General features: G+C 48.6%; 1 protein-coding gene across 1 annotated transcript in view; it reads left to right on the forward strand.

Moving 5' to 3' along the window:
• Positions 1 to 14,275: 14,275 nt before the first annotated feature.
• ARMH4 (armadillo like helical domain containing 4) overlaps positions 14,276 to 16,205 on the forward strand; it is a gene marked incomplete at both ends in the record, with an annotated part of 47,071 nt that continues 45,141 nt past the window's right edge. The window contains one exon of the mRNA XM_082282866.1: positions 14,276 to 15,608. Coding sequence (XP_082138992.1) covers positions 14,276 to 15,608 — 1,333 coding nt within the window. The remainder of the gene's footprint in view (positions 15,609 to 16,205) is intronic.

Below are 16,205 nucleotides of genomic sequence, written 5' to 3' on the forward strand. Positions count from 1 at the left end.
CCCTGAAGGTGGAGGTGTGTGGGAGTCGGATGATGAGTGGGAGTGATGTGAGACGCTGAAAGCTGTCGCTGCCACCATCTGCTGTGTCGCCTGGGCCAACCCCCGCTCTAGCCCATGGGCTAGCAGCTCTGCACAAACGCTTTCCCTGTTGCTCCTGTCACAGCCTCGCCGTGTTCCCCCCTTCTGGTCACCCTAAAGTCACCAAGGTGACAAAGTGGGGTCAAGAGATAGCGTTGAGAAGAGAAGGTCCAGGTGTGTGTGGAGCAGGAGCGCAGACTGGGGGAGCTGAAGCAGATGGGGCATCCTGGAAGGGTTCTTGGAGGACATACAAGGAATCCAGGCAGTGCAGAGGGAATGCAGGAAGGGTGCGAAGAAGGGGGACTCTACAGTGACAAACTCGGGGGAGACTCCTCTCAAAGCCCTTTACATCCCTCATAAAGCCCTGCTATCTCTCCTTCAAGCACCATCCCACAGCTCAGTACGAGCCCAGGCACTCTTCAAACAGCCCATCACCAGCTTCCCAGCCTCTCCTAGGAGAGGAAAACTGAGGAGCAAGGACAAGGCTGTAGTGGTGATGTGAGATACAGAAACAGTGATGGGACCAGCACACACCCAGTGAATTCTGGAGGAGGAGGAGGGTTCATTGCCAAGGCAGCAGTGGAGAGTGCTGACACATGACAAAATAAACAAACAAAACCCTGCAGCAATTAAACATTGTGACACCGAGTTCAACTTGCCTTATGATTTTGTGTGGTTTTATGTTTTTATGGCCTTTTAAGTTATTTTTTATGGTTAGTATTTTATGGCCTTCCAGAACATGGAAATGCAGCTGAACTTTAAAGGATATGCAAACAACGAGGCATGAAAATATGTTCAAATGTCATTTCCACAACAGAACCTTAACTCTGCCATGTTTGAGCAATTCCCCAGTGCACCAAGAATATGCACTCAGTGGTAATTACACCTGACTGAGACAGGAATTATATTCAAGAAACTTTTCTGTGTTTGGTTTTTCTCTCAGGGAAACAATCCCAGAATTTCCAAAGTGCTGCTGGAGAGATTCTGATTAGACACAAGGTACATTTTTCACAATGAGAACAATCAGACATTGGAATAATCTCTCCAGGGAAGTGGTGCATCCCTCAACATTGGACACTTTAAAATTCAGCTGCACAGGGCGCTGGACCATCTTGTTTCAACTGTGATTTTGCCAAGAAAAGTTGGGTCAGATAATTCTTGAGATCCTTTACAACCTGGTATTCCATGACTCTGTGATAAGTTGCTTCCTGGAGTGCTGTTTGCCCTGGCTGTTCAAGGACAGCCCAGGGAAGCTATGCAGTCACTGTGCCTGGTGAGAATGTGCTCTCACTGGAGGGTGAATATTCATTCTCTCAAATTCTGTAAAATCCTCCTGAGTATCTCCATGATAGGGGTCTTATACATAATGTACTATACTTAATGTTGTTGCTCTTGAAATACTTCAGGTCTAAAAATCGGAGTAATTTAGATAGTATATGATTAAAGTCTAAGCATGATGTTTGCATGATCTGTTTTCATCCCCAGATCTCACCCATTTATGATATCTTACCGTGCTGCAATTACCTATTTACAGCACTATGCTTATGTTTTTAATATAATGTTTTATGTAAAATGACTGCTTAGATATGTCTTGCAAAAATCAGGAGCCCTACTTGAAATCCACAGCCCATGGCTTCCTCCTGAATGTACTATCCCTGAGTTAGGAATGATCAGTTTCCTGCTAATCACATCACCGTCGTTATAGTCCATTGGAAATCTCCTCTTAAATTACGTTAATCAATCACAGTTAACACGGGTTCTGAAATGCAAGCTGCAGCTTAAAAGTGGCTTAATTTAATGGATGGTCTTTTCAGAGTTATTGATAATAAGAGCCGGAGAGTTAGAGATGTGCCAGGGTTTCATAACAAAATCCATCCACGCCGGGCTGGTTTAATCAAGGAAGCTGCTTGCATAATGTGAAGAGCACTCGCTCTCCCCCAAATATGTGACTGTTGGAGAAACAGATGGTGATGCTAACCCGAAAGAATCAGGCTATAAATACATTCAGGATAACAATATAAATGGAGATAATTATTCACAGTCTAAGGAGATGGTGGGACAATTAAGCCAGCTTGTAAGCAGAATGTCCAGCAGAGTGAAAAGCAGGATTTCCGTAACACAGTAAGAAATTATTCCCTGAGTGCAGCCAGTTCATGCAACTCTTGAGAGCGGTGCTACCTCTGACAGGCAAGGAAGAGGTCACATGAGGACATAAAAATACAAGATATTAACAGCAGCCCATTGAAATCAGTGAAAACTCTTATATCATAGAATCGTAGACTGGTTTGGGTTGGAAGGGAGCTTGAAACTCATTTAGTTCCACCCCCTGCCATGGGCAGGGACACCTTCCACTATCCCAGGTTGCTCCAAGCCCCATCCAACCTGGCCTGGAACACTGCCAGGGATGGGGCAGCCACAGCTTCTCTGTGCCAGTGCCTCACCACCCTCACAGCCAGGAATTTCTTCCTAGTAAGTAATCTAAACCCACTCTCTTTCAGTTTGAAGCTATTCCCCGTTGTCCTGTCACTCCATGCCCTTATAAAAAGTCCCTCTCCAACTTTCTCTCAGCTATGTTAAAGCAGTGGAAGGCCACAATTAGGTCACCCCCAAGCCTTCTCTTTTCTTTTCCAGCTGAGCAATCCCAATTCTCTCAGCCTTTCCTCATAGCAGTGCTGCTCCATCCCTCTGATCATCTCGGTGGCCTCCACTGGAATCGCTCCAACAAAATAAAATTTATAGGACAGTTCTTTTTTGCCTAATGCAGTCCTTTTTCTCTCCCCTTTTTCTTTTTCAAGATCCTGTTGGTATTCAAGCCGCTGGCAGAAGAAAGACCCTTTCGGATGTCCTGCAGACACGTCATTGTCACAGCGCAGCGCTGCTCCCTCCTCCGCGCCGCTGCCTCGAGGTGGCAGCGGCAGAACCCGCCCGGAGGGTTAAAAGGGAACGTTTTTCACAAAGAAAATCACTTTTCTGTACTCGCCCCGAAACAGGCAGCTCTCAGCTGAATTAATCCCCGCGGAGCACTTGCAAACGTTGCAAACATAAAGGAATGTGTCCTGCAGCACAAACACTGCGTGGCTACGGCACGGAGCAGCACGCCCAGCTAATACTCTGCTCCCTTGAAAGCCAAAATGCCTGCCTGGACCCCTGCAGAGACTCGGATTTCAGCTGGACCCAGGCATATTTCAACAGCAAAGCATTATTATTTTTAATTGGTCAGAAAATAAACAGTCTTCTGTGTCCCTGCATTGGCTGGCTTAATCTGTGTACTCACTTCTAAGCCTCCCTAATCTCTGTGCGCAGGCTAACGGGGGCACGTACCCATCCCTTCCTCACAAAACCAAGGAACTGCATACTTAGGGCCAGCTTTAGACCTTCTGGAGACCGCAGAGAGCTTCCTCACCTTTTCCTAGCACATGGATTCAAGGGATCCACTTATCAGCTCTCTGAAAGGACACTGAGAAGGAAAACCCACTGCTTGGGGTTCTGCTAATTTCTGGATCTGGGTCCAGCTGTAGGATTTTGGCTTAATTGATTTGAATGTTTCCAAAACAAAAATGTGTATTTCTCTGCTCTTAAACATCCTCAAGGGGAGTAATGAAAACACTGGTGGTGTCTGGAGCACTGCTGTTTCACTCTAAAACACAGTGCTCCTCCCACCCAAGAATCCCAATTCCATGTGTTATCCATGGGAAAGACCCCAAAAGTCCCTGTGCTATTTTAGAATGGGCTGTACTGTGAGGGATGGAGTGGCAGTACTAAAACCTGTGGATTCAGTGGTTTAATTTAACCTCAAGTTTTGAAAAGCAAAAGAAATCTGAAGTTTCTAAGGTCCCTCTGGGTATTATGTGAACAATATAATTATAATACCCTCTGGGTGTTATATTTCAGATCATGGAGGTTGGACTCAATGATCCTGGAGATCTGTTCCAACCTATATGATTCTCTGTTTCTGTGATTCTGTGAAGTTGAGGATTTAATGTCAGAGGAGGGCTTAGGGTCAGCCTGCTTTGGGGTGGTGGGTCCAGTGCTTTATTTTATTGTCAGCCTAACTTTGTAGTGGAGTGTGTAGGACGGGGGGGAAAAAATATCCAAGAGACTTGACAGATGGTTCATGTTTTAGCTGAGACTCCAATATGCACGTGGATGGCTTCCTCAGCACTTTATCTCTGGGAAAACTGTAATATGTGGTGTACCTTGGCATTAACTGCATCGATTTTGTCGAAGGATATGAAGAAGAGCCGGGGCTGTACAGTGATTCCGTTATGGATGTGAGCATTGGTCCTCCCGGGCTGTATTCCCAGAGCAACTGCAACGGATTCCAGTGACCTTGGGCCAGTCAGCAGAAGCCTGGTTCTACTCTGAAGAGTGAGAGTGTAAAAATGGCATTTCCTACTCAGCAGATCTGGGCTCTGTGTGCTCTCCAAGTCACATCTGCTGACTTTAGTGACAAAAATAAGTTCTTACGGCTTTCCTGCTCTGTGAGCACTTCAGAAACACGAGAGCTGGGAAGCAGAAGCTGGATCCTGTGCCTCCTTGATTACTGTAAATCCCAGCCAGCAGTGGGGCTGCGCTGGCATCACTTGGCCTTGCCCAGCTTTCCTGTTAGTGCCAGCGGTGAGATACATGGATGAAAGGAATCCAAGTTGATTCTCCTGACTGAGTTGACATTTATCAGGTTTGCTGTTGGAGGAAGAAGAAATCTGTTCGTCCTTAACATGATTACATTCAATACAATTTATTGGTCACAAACTTTTTCAAAGTGGAGTTGTTTTAAACAAACTTGCCTCTCTGTAACAGGGGGAGCTGTTCTCACTTTCCCTGAATTGGACTCATGGCTACTCCATTCCAGTGACTGCTGTTTAGTGGGAAGAGAGAGCCCCCTTAAAACAGATGCTACCAGCTGGTGTAAAGGTGAGTCTTGTGATGGAGATGTGCACTGATTTGTGTGCTGGATGTCCCCAATATTCAATTTGGGAAAGTTATTCAGCAGCAAAATTAACGGTAACTATTTTAAAATTGCCTTTACCTTCTGTGGCATGTCCTGACATACTTAGGATGGCTGATACATCTTCTCACAGATGCCAGGAGTAGCAGCATAAGGACAGCATTCTGCTGTCAGGACAATGATTTTTTTAGTTCATTTTATACAGGCAAAATATATCTTCATATAAATTTTTATGTGACCTAGTCTCTTAATTAGGACATGCTATTGGTACTTTTTGGGTTCTGCAATAAGGCTGCGACAGGAATATCACCTTTGAAAAGAATCTGATGTATCATTACTTTGTACAACAGAGCTGGCTGCTATAACAATACACAGATTTTACAAGAGGCTCTTACAAAAATTAGGTATCGTTATTTTACAGAAGAAGTGGAGGCTGAGAGCAGTGAAATTCAGTTTTGAAAGTCCTCTAACAAGGCAGGGCTGAGAATGGGACATGAGTGCCACTCTTTCCCAGCTACGCTACCTGCATGGAAGAATGAACCTGTTTGCATCCAAATTTAGTCTCTGAATTCACCTCAGGTGGGAAGTCCTGAAGGACAAGACCAATAGAGGATTGCACTGAAGTGTCTCAACCCAGAGCAAGGGTAAGAGGGGAGAGGCATGGATGTTTGTTATCGTGCTGTGGAAGTGGGGCCTGTTTTGCTTGGTTACATGTATGCTCCATGGCATACTGATCTGAGTTAAAAATCAGTATTTACAACTAATAAACCATAGAAAGGAATAACAAAAGAGTGCTCTCTGGTGATTTCTGATTTCTGCCTCTTTCATCATGCCTCTTTCTTACAGTCTGCAGATATTTTTGTTGATAATGCAGAAGCCTCTGATTTTGGCAGGTTATGCGGGGTAGAGAAACTTGCAGCGTACGGGGAATGTGCAATTTTAGGCAGGGAAAAACCACAGATAACCAGATATTTTGGTTACAATGCTTCTAAGTGAAATATTTAACCTTGAGAGGACACGGTGCCAATCTGGGTTCGGAATTGATGGCAAGGGGGAAGTGGAAACCTCTCCAGTCTATTAAGTGCTCTGCATCCTTAGGGAACAGTAAATCATCCGATACACACGCTTTACATTTTAACTAACTTTCCCAATAATTGTAAAGGTTAGAGAGAAAGGGGGTTGAAAACACTATCATAGAGTGGTTTGTATTGGAAGGAACCTTAAAAATCATCTCATTCCAACCCCCTGCCATGGGCAGGGACATCTTCCACTTGGAGATCCCTTGTTCTGAATCCCAGGTCAGCTGTTAGGGGGAAATTGTGCAGCTGCTGAAGCCCAGCCCCTGGACTCATCCCTGAGGGCTCTGATTTCTGCTGGGGTGGTCTCTGTCATCCTGCCCCTCTCCCCACACACTGAACAGCTGAACATCTTGGGATTCAATCCCAGACCCACAACAAGGTGCAGTGCTGTCCTTGAGAATTGATTTTGGTTTCCTGGAAAATCTGGCTGCACCATTAACTTGGGAGGTGGCACCTCCTGCACGGCTGAGCCACCCCCTCTTCTCAGCCAGAGCTCTTGGCCAAAATGAGTTGGCCAGGACTGAAGTTGAACCTGTGAAGAGTGTTGAGTCCCTAACCCGGGAGTTAATGGTGTTTAAAATGGCATGAAAAATGCTCTTACCTCTTCATTCCCTCCCACCCCATCTCCCTTAGAGGAGAAAGGCAACATCCTTTCTTTTCACATATTTGTATTTTATTTATGAAGATGCTGCAGCACTAGAAATATTGATTAATGAATAATTTCCCCAGATTTTACAGTTCAGAGAGGCACAGCCAGAGGGGACTTTCCCCACTGTTTTGTGTGACTACTTCCTCCCCCAAGCCTAACTCTGAAGTTCTTTCTGATGCCTTTTGTCACTGGCTGTCTTTATTGCTGATACAGGCACTTCAACACTTTTATTTTCAACTCATGCAGGGGTTAGCAATATTTCCCCGAAAAAAATTGCCCTAACTCGCAACGAATCTGTCTTTTGGAAGTTTTAATATTGGACGCACGGTGCTACAACCAAATGAATTGGGTTGGATCCAGTTTGGTTGAAATCCAGTAGAAAACACAGTGTTTCTCTAAAATTAAACAGGTAAAACTTTGGGGTGTGTTTAGAGACACAAAGAGAGCAAATCACTAATATAAATGTTATTACCATTAGCACAGAGAACAGAAAAAATAATGAACAATCTGTTGATAGGGAATATCTCATTTTCTTCCATCAGCTATGTTGTTTATTTAAAGAGCTGAGTGACCTGTGCCAGCAGGTTACATCTCACTTTGTGTGGAAAAAAGGAAGAGTTTATTTTATAGTTTGTTGTCATAACTGGAGGATTCACTGATTTGCTTCGTGTGGCAGACCTGGCATGTTCATAAGGAAGTCAAGATTTTAACTCACCTGTCCTATACCTTCCCTCTATTCCTTCCTATCAGTTCCACCCCCCAAAATCCCTCCATCCCAGTCATTGCCTCCTGTGAGAAATCATTATGGTCTCTCCTCACCTGTCCCTGCCCAGCTCAAACTCTTCGCACCTGCTGCAGCCCCACTCTGAATGAGTCACCGCCTGAGAGGGCGTATAAAACCCTCTGTGTGCAGCAGAGACCTTGTGGTGACCCTGATACTGGGCTTAGGGGAGCAAGAGGAAGCTGACCTGGTCTCACCTTTTGGGTTTGGAGTCAAGGTATGGGGCTTCTGAGTTGCTCTTTAGCAAAGTGAAGTGATGTGTGAGCAAGGACGTGATGGTGTAAAGGTTTTCTTGTTAGTTATGGGGGGTTTGTTGGGGAAAAAAAAATGAGTGGGAGGAGGAAAGCACTAGCAGAACTGTTTACCTGTCCTGGCCAAATAGGTGCTTAAAACAAAGCATCCAAAAAAGGGGAATTGAACTAAGCTCTTCTGATTCGCGTGTTCTTATTTAAGAAGTTGTTCTCCTTTGCAGAGGGAGTATTAGGGGAAGGTGACCTCTGCAGCTGAAAACACTGGAGGAGAATCTGTAATAGATGGAAAACTACTAAGGGTGCCGTAGGCCTGTTGTTACAGCCCCTTGTGAGCAAAGAGCGGCAGCTCCTCGGGTCAGGCACTGAGGAAGAACTGGCTGCGGGGACTGAAGGCTTGGATGCTCAAACTTCCCTTTGGAGAAGGAGCAAACAGCAAACGCGGGTGCCGGGGAACACGAAGCCCACCAGGGGCAGGCGGGGGCCGGCGGTCGGGCGGAGCGGGCCAGCCCCCGACACCGCCCGCCGGTGGGCGGCCCGCTCCGCTCCGCCCGTGCGGCCGCGGGGCTGGGGGAGCGCGGCGCCGAGGCACCGGGCGGCGGCGGCGGGAGCCAGGTGAGGCCGGGACACACACGCACCCAGCCGGCACCGCACCCCCGTGCCGCGTTTGCCCCGGGCTCCTGCGTTTTGAATCGATTCGGGTTTTTTCCGACGATGCTCGGCTGCCCGCGGGGCAGCGCATCCTCGGCTCGGCTCTTTGTTCCCGGCGAGCGGCTGGTCCCTGCAGCCCCGGGGGATGGGGACGGGGCAGCGGGGCGAGCGGGGGGTGCAGTCCTGCCGGGATGGGGGTCCCGATGGGCTCCCTCGGATTATCTTTGGGAATGGGTGTGTGTTTCTCGCGGGGGTGGTTTGGGGGTGACCGCCGCTGTTCCTCTGTCCTGTCGCGGGCCTGGGCAGGAGGAATCTCCGGACGCTTGTTCGCACTTGATCCCCTGCCGGGTGGGGAAAGGATGCACTTCTGTGGTGTAAAGTCACCTGTAAATATGACTAAGGGAGACGGGGAGATGGACGTGTGCCCGGCGTGCTGGGTGTAATCAAGCCTTGAGCTAGCCCTAATCCCATTCCCTGGACCCCACGCAGGTTCCGCCCGAGCCAAAAGGGCCTGACAAGGTGCATTTAATCTGCTCTTAAACCTTCACCTGCAGGGATTCATGATCCTCCAGCTCTGCTGTGTGTCAGCGTTAGGTGAGGCGCTGAAATTGTGGAGCGTTTCTTGCTGATTGGAATCCGAGTGCTATCCCTCTGCTCCCAGGCGGGCTGGGGAGCAGCGTTTCTGTCCTTCTCCTGCTTGAAAACTGCTGCACCCTTTGACCTCATTCTTAAACACCCCCTCCTCCCTATCTTAATCCCTCAGGAATCTGGTAGACCTTAGACTTCTGTGGTGCCGGGGACCTAGCACGGGTCAGAAGCCACAGAGAACTATGCAGCTTTTACTCGCAAACCCAAGTAGGGATTTCCATAGGTAGTCCGTGTGCTGTTCTGAACAAAGCAAGTGATCGCTTGGTGGTTGGGGGAATAATCCCTAAAACATGTTGTGTCTCTGGCTCCCCGAAGAAACTACTGCTGGAATGCCGAGGCTGGAAGTGGAGGTGGTGTGTTATGTATTAAGGTTTCTCACTGGGACTGGTAGGAAGCTGGCCTTACAGAATATCAATATCTCATTTGTTTGCTTGTAAGGATGCATCCTCAAGGGTAGGGGAGGATGTGCCCCTCTGATGTGTGCTTGTCTCAACATAATTTTTCTCACCTGACTTCGTGTTGGTGGCTGGTGTAGAGTCGTGTCGCTGTTGGAGGTGATCGAACTGGTTGAGGTCTGTTTCCCTAAAGTGTGTGCTGTAAAAGCATTAGCTCACCAATTCACTCGGTTGAACTGGGCAAGGACATAAAGCAAGATGAGATGAAGGAATTTTTCTGGGCTTGTGCACAAAAGTAGGGGTTGGAGCTCTGCAGTGTATTATGTGCAGCCTTTTGTATTCAGCACAAGTAATGAGGCTTGGATGGCATACATTAGCACCCTGTAACAGAGCACTTGGCGGCTGGCAGTTGTTTGACTTGTATGTTTTGGCTAAATTTTCACATTAAAAGACTTGCAGCTTTTTCGTCTGGTTCCGTTATCGATTGTCAGGTGAATTGCGGAGCTGAGCACAGCCCAGGCTGACACCAAGCTTGTGCTTGGAGATGTGAGAAGCTGTGCTCAAAGGCAAGACAGAGATTTGTCTGGGGCTCACCTGTTCATGTCCTGTGCTCTCTGCTTTGATGCGTGCAGCCACTTCATCTTGCGAGTGTCCTCCCTGTATCAGAGGGATTGTTAGGGCAGAGTTATTAATTAGAGTTGAAAACTCGATACTGTTTTTCCCCTCACTGTTTCAACAATTTGGCTACATAGCCATAACTTGCCAAAGACAGAAAATAACAGCTAACTTTTTTTTTTTTTTTTGGTGGGGGGGGGGGTGGTGGGGGGCGTTTCTCTAAGTTAACTGGCTGGGTGAAACTCTTAAAAAGCTCTCTGAGGGAGTAGCTGCACACAGCTGGGACACAGGGGGGAGTTTAATCCTTTGCAGCATGTGTCCATAAACCACTGGTCCATGCAAGGAACGGCTATTGAAGGAGAGACATCTGCTCTGCTCTGTGCTGGTCCCCTGCAAGCCTGCCCTGTTGGAGTGACCATAACAGGCTGGGGCTCCTTCTGAGCTGGCTTTTGTTGGTTCCCCCCAAGAGCTGGTTTCAAACAGGTCTCCAGAATTCAGAGGGCTTAATGGTTTAAGAACTATTGCAAGTGCTAATTGTATGGAGCAGGGAAGCAGCCTGGCTCAGAAAGATCCAACTGAGACTGCTTCAGCTGGTGACCAATTTATGTTTATTGTCCCTCAGCTTCCTGACTTCCCCACTGGGGTAGGTGGTTCTTATTCTTGTGGGTAGCTCCTGGAGATGCCCAGTTTTTGGCCCTTGTTTTCAGCCCAGCAGTCCTTTGTGTTATTTTCCAGCCTACCAGGTGTTAAAAGAAAAGTTATTATTTTCCATGCTAAAGATAAAGCTCCCTGGCTGCCTGCAGTTGCGCTGCCTTTGCGGCTGGAGGAACTGCATCTCCTGGGATTTGGTGTTATTAAGTGCAGGGGAAGTAGCTGGCACTGTCTCTTGCCCTCAGTGTGTGCTTCCTATTGGAAGCAGAGATTAGTTTTCCACTGAGAGCCTGGCCAGTGCTTGGCAGCTGCCTCCAGGGCTTCAGCTCTGAGGATGCCAGGTGAAATCTGGGGACGAGGAGTTCCTGCAGCATGAAATATTGAGGTACTACCTTCAGGCTGGTAAGAGAAAAGCTCAGGCTTACTACAGAGGAGGTGCTTGGTCAGGGCAGTGTGTTCCAACCTGCTTTTATCGCCTGGCTGAGGCTGGAGAGCAGGCTGACTATAAAAATAGCCAGATGGGAGGATAAATGTATAACTCAGTGTGGCTTGAGGAGCAAACTGCTCTGCAGCCAGGTACCTGCAGCTTCTGCATTCAGTGGAAGTGCTACAGCAAGGTGTCAAACTCTGCTTAAGGAGATAGCCAGGTCACTGCTGTTCATACACTCTCTAATCCAGCCTCTTCCTAAAGCTAAGTAGATCTTAAGCCCTGACTAATCTTCTTTGAAGTTTGAACCTGTGCCATTATCCTGCAGCAAGCTCCATGCCGCTATCTCCTGCTTTCACTGAGTGTGAAGGTCTAGGTTAGCTTACATCTGGTTGTTGTGGATTTCCGGAGCAAATAACACTCTAATATGATTTTTGCCCTATAGAAATGTAGGATTATGGCCAGCAGGGCTTTTCAGACTGGGGGAAACAATATGAGGCTGCCCAAAGGATTCCAGGAATTCTTTTATCAGGCTGGTACTGAGTGCCCACATTATCTACCAGCCAGAAGGAGGAAAGGTTCTAGTAAAGATGGAGTAAGCTTGTTGGGAGGAGATAAAACTAATTTTAGTTTTTCTCCTAATCATATTCTGAATGTCTTGGGCTACTGGAGAGCCTAGAGCTAGAAAGCTACAAACTATCTGTACAGATGTGTATATACATGTGTATAATGTATATGACTGCAAGAGAAGTGCTTTTCAAGTGCAGCTGGAGTTCTGTTTAGCTTTAAGCACTGCAGAAAGCATTTGTGCCACCTAAAGGCTCCTGACTTCTTGAGAAGTTGTATTTAGAGCCAAACTATTTTTTAAATAGGAAAAAAAAAAACCCAACTTCTTGATGTTTCAGTATGCCTGATCTTAACAGGCACTTGTTAAAGGGGTGTGAGGTGAATGTGATTTATATTCAGCTGCATGGTAAGTCAGATGCATGTAGTTAGGCACTAACAATTTAACTTGAATAATATATTCTTAGTGCTTTTTAATTACAAAAGTGAATAAAGAATTAGCCTGGAAGAAGAGCTAAATATTGTCAGTTTTCAGCTATTTTTTTGATGGGGGGAATAGAGAAAATAGATGGGTGGCCACCCATCCTTCAGAGGTAGAAGATGCTAAAAATAAAGTGGAAGGTATCTAGGCTGGTGAGGAGGTTTTTGGTGGCTTCTGCTTGTCCTTGAGCACCTGGTGCATGTGTGTGGCCTGTGATGGGGAATTATTCCAGCAGCTCAAACTGCTGGGATGAGGCTTCAGGGAGAATGGAAAAAGTGACTCAGTGTGCCCTGAAGGCTCAGCCAGATGCTGGAGCCTGCAGTGGTTGACTCTGAGCTGTGTTGCTGCACTCTGTGGGTACAAATGTGAGTAATACTCCTGTAAGTGCTGTTTGGGTGGGGAAATGAGGAGTGTGGCGGGTTTAGGATTTATCCTGGTGCCTGTGAGCAGCAAGATTGCACAGGGTGACCATTGCTCTTCTTTGGAAGACTGAGGGGTGGTTCTGACAACCCCAACCTCTTTCCTTTACTGTTATTAGTCCTGCAGCCCAAAGGTAAGAGCAGTTCACTTGTGAATGATAAAATCTTACCTCATTCCGCCCCTTGCTGTGGGTAGGGACACCTTCCACTATTCCAGGTTGCTCCAAGCCCTGTCCAACCTGGCCTGGAATGCTGTCAGGGATGGGGCAGCTACAGCTTCTCTGGGCACCCTGTGCCAGGGCCTCACCACCCTCAGTCAAGAATTTCTTCCTAATATCTTATCTAAACCTACTTTGTCAGGTGAAAGCCATTCCTCCTTGCTCTGTCACTCCATGACCTTTTCCAAAGTCCCTTTTCAGCTCTCTTGGAGCTACTTTAGGCACTGGAAGCTGCTCTGAGGTCTTCCTGGAACCTTCTCTTCTCCAGCTTCCAACTCTCTCAGCCTGTGTCCATAGTAGAGGTGCTCCAGCCCTGTGATCAACTTGGTGGCTCTTCTCTGGACTCATTCTAGCAGGTCGATGTCTTTCTCCTGTTGGAGGCCCCAGAGCTGGCCACAGAACTGGAGAAACACATGAGACAAAGCATGTGAAGCTGCTGATGGCTGGAGGCCCTTGCAGTAGGGCTTGACTGTGCCTGTGACCAGCTGCCTCTGCTGTGTGACAGAGGGATGTTTGCTGTGTGCATGGGACTGGTGTGAGCAGCTGTCCCACATGGGACGAGTGGGGCCTTGGATGGGATGGTCTTCTGCTCTGGAGTGGTGGAGTAGCCCAGGACTGAGGCACATGCCCAAGGGAGGTGTCTGGATGCTGGAGCTGTGTGCCTGGAGGCAGCAGAGCTTGCCAGGGGCAGGCTGTCAGCTGGCTGGATCACTGCTGGGCTACAGGTTCAGTGCTCCCTTGGAAACTCTTGACTCACACAGTGATTCTGGAAGTGCCTCCATGGTGCAGTGCAGCCTGGGCACTGTGCTAATGCAGCAGTGCTGCTGTCTGGGCTGTAGCTTCCTCTGTGGGGCCAAGGACCTCACCAGGACATGGCACAGATGCAGCCCTAAAGCCTCCTGGTGTGGCTCCAGTCCTATGTTCTCCCCCACAGACCCATCTTGTTCTCTGTGCGGATTCCTTGGTTTCCCCCTGTGCCAATGCACAGAACAGGGCTGGCCATAACAAACCCAAGACTTCATGGTCCTGGCAAGTATCATTTTTGGACTTGGTTTAGGACAAATGGGTTGATCCACAGCATTGCTTGCAGGTCTGATGCCTGCTGGGTAGAGCACAGCACTCTGTTGCTGGGGTGAGAGCTGGGCAAGGTCTGTCCTGGGCTTCAGATCAACATTTGGTCTTGTCTGACATTTCCAGGTAGGGTAGGCTAAGAACAGTAAAAGAGATGGAGGAATTCATTGCTTGGAATTTTGTAGGAGGGGTCTGCTCACAACTGGCCATAGACTTGGTCACCCAGTTATTTTAGGCCCTGGGTCTGTGGGTGGTTATGAGTATTTGTAATCTTGGTTCCTCTTTCCCTTTCTAGGTCTTGCACTCTTGATTTGTCAGCCTTGCAGGCTTCTGGACACATCTCCTCTCAGCCATGAGGAGATCAATAGGATTTAACATCTGTGTGATCACCTGCAGCATCCTGCTCTTGTCCTCCAGCCTGCCATGCCTTGCAGCTCAGCCTCTGGAGGAGTGGGATGTGACAAAGGTCCAGCATGGCCCCTGGGCAGGGAATGGGCTGGAAGATGACAGGACAGGCATGGTGGACTTGAAAAACAATCTGGGCCCTTCTGAGCAGACAGTTTCTGAAGAGCCATGTGAAGTGTCAGCGAAGCCATCTGGGACACCCTTAGGTGAAGCTTTTACTGCAGGAGGAGAAGCGCTCTCTGCCAGCCTGAGCCATGTCATCCCCAGCAGCCGGGGCCTGGGGGATCACCCTTCTGCTGGGGCACTGCCTGCTGTGCATGAGGAGGAGCTGGTGCCCACAGAGTCACAGCAGGCTGAGGATGAAGCACTCAAGGCCATGCTGACCACAGCTGTGACCACACTGAGCCCTCCAGTCCAGGAGGAGTCTGGTGGTCCTGTTGGTGAGGCCACCACAGAGAGTGGTGTGGCAGTGGAGCCCAGCTCTTCTGGCCCCTCAGCAAACACCCTTTCTGGTACCACTGTGGAGGAGGAGGAGGCAGCAGAGAGCACCTCACACCCCTCAGCTGTGCCCCAGCCCACACTGAACCCCAGCTCTCCCACCTGGGAAGCAGCAAGTGACCACCCTGCCATCCCAACTCCCCAGGCTCGGGGTGTGACCCCTGAGCTGGGAATGCTGAGAGCCCGCACAGAGAGCCCTCTGAAAGCCCTGGCTCCACCAATATCTGTGGCTGCCAAACATCCCCTTGTGGTGACTGAGGCCACCCTTCACCCAGAAGCAGGGACAGGTGCCACGCAAAAAGAGCTGCCCACTACAGCTGGCACTGTTGCCATCCCCCCTATGGACACTGTGCCACCTGACTGGGATGACACAAAACTCAGGGACATCAGTCAAGGGGTAGGCCTATCTCATGAGGTGACAGAGGACCTGGGGACAACAGAACCATCCCAGCCCCCCGAGGAAGGTGTGGTGGAGGAAGAAGATGCAACAAGAGCAGTGCCCTCCCCCGTGTCTCCTCCACCAGCTCCCGAGCTTGCCAAGGAGACCAACTGCACAGTGCCAGTGCAAGGTGAGGAGCTGCCTGCGACTTCCCCAGGCAGCAGCAACGCTTTCCACCCTGGGAACCTGTCAGATGCAGACACAGCTGATCTTGGCTCACTGGAAAACATAAGTGCAGTCACAGCAGAGGAGGAGAAAAGCGTCCCTCCATCACAGCCGGAGGCTGCTGTGGTGGCAGATACCCAGCCTGAGCTCTCTCCTACTCTGGAGAGTTCATGGAAAGGTAAAACTTGCCTGTTACAGACACTTGCCTCTCAGTGGGGGTTTAGCAGGGATGCTCTTGGCAATCTGTGCTTTATTTCTGGGACTTAAAGCAAGCTGTACCAGCAGACTGTGAGCCACTGATGCCCTAAGTGGCTTTACAAGGATGCTCAGGTCAAGAGGTCTGTGCGGAGAGCTGCTGTCACTTATGACAGAAACTGCTGGTGTTGTATCCTCCCCCCATAGCGAAGTGGTGGCCAGGCTGTGGCTGTCCAGTACTTGTCCCAACTCTTACCTGTAGGCAGAACTGCTCCTCCTGGACAGCCTGCCACAGGCTGATGGTGTCACCTTGCCCTGTAAAGACCTCCAGAGATGGCCCCTTCAGCTTCATGACAGTGCTCCTGCTTAGTGTTTAAAATATAAAGGGAGTGCTAAAAAAAAGGCTGGTCAGGTGTTGGGCAATGACATGTTTCTAGGTTGATGAGGACTTTTTAATTGCTGGGCATCTTTATTCTTCCCTCTTTGGCTGCAGATGCAAAAGGATGATTTCCTTTCACCGCATCCAAAATACCTAATTTTTTCTGTAAAAGAAAGGAAGCTAATTGCAGGCTGGTGCTGA

This window comes from Coloeus monedula (genome assembly GCF_965178545.1).
Source record: "Coloeus monedula genome assembly, chromosome: 6".
NCBI classification, from domain to species: Eukaryota; Metazoa; Chordata; class Aves; order Passeriformes; family Corvidae; genus Coloeus; species Coloeus monedula.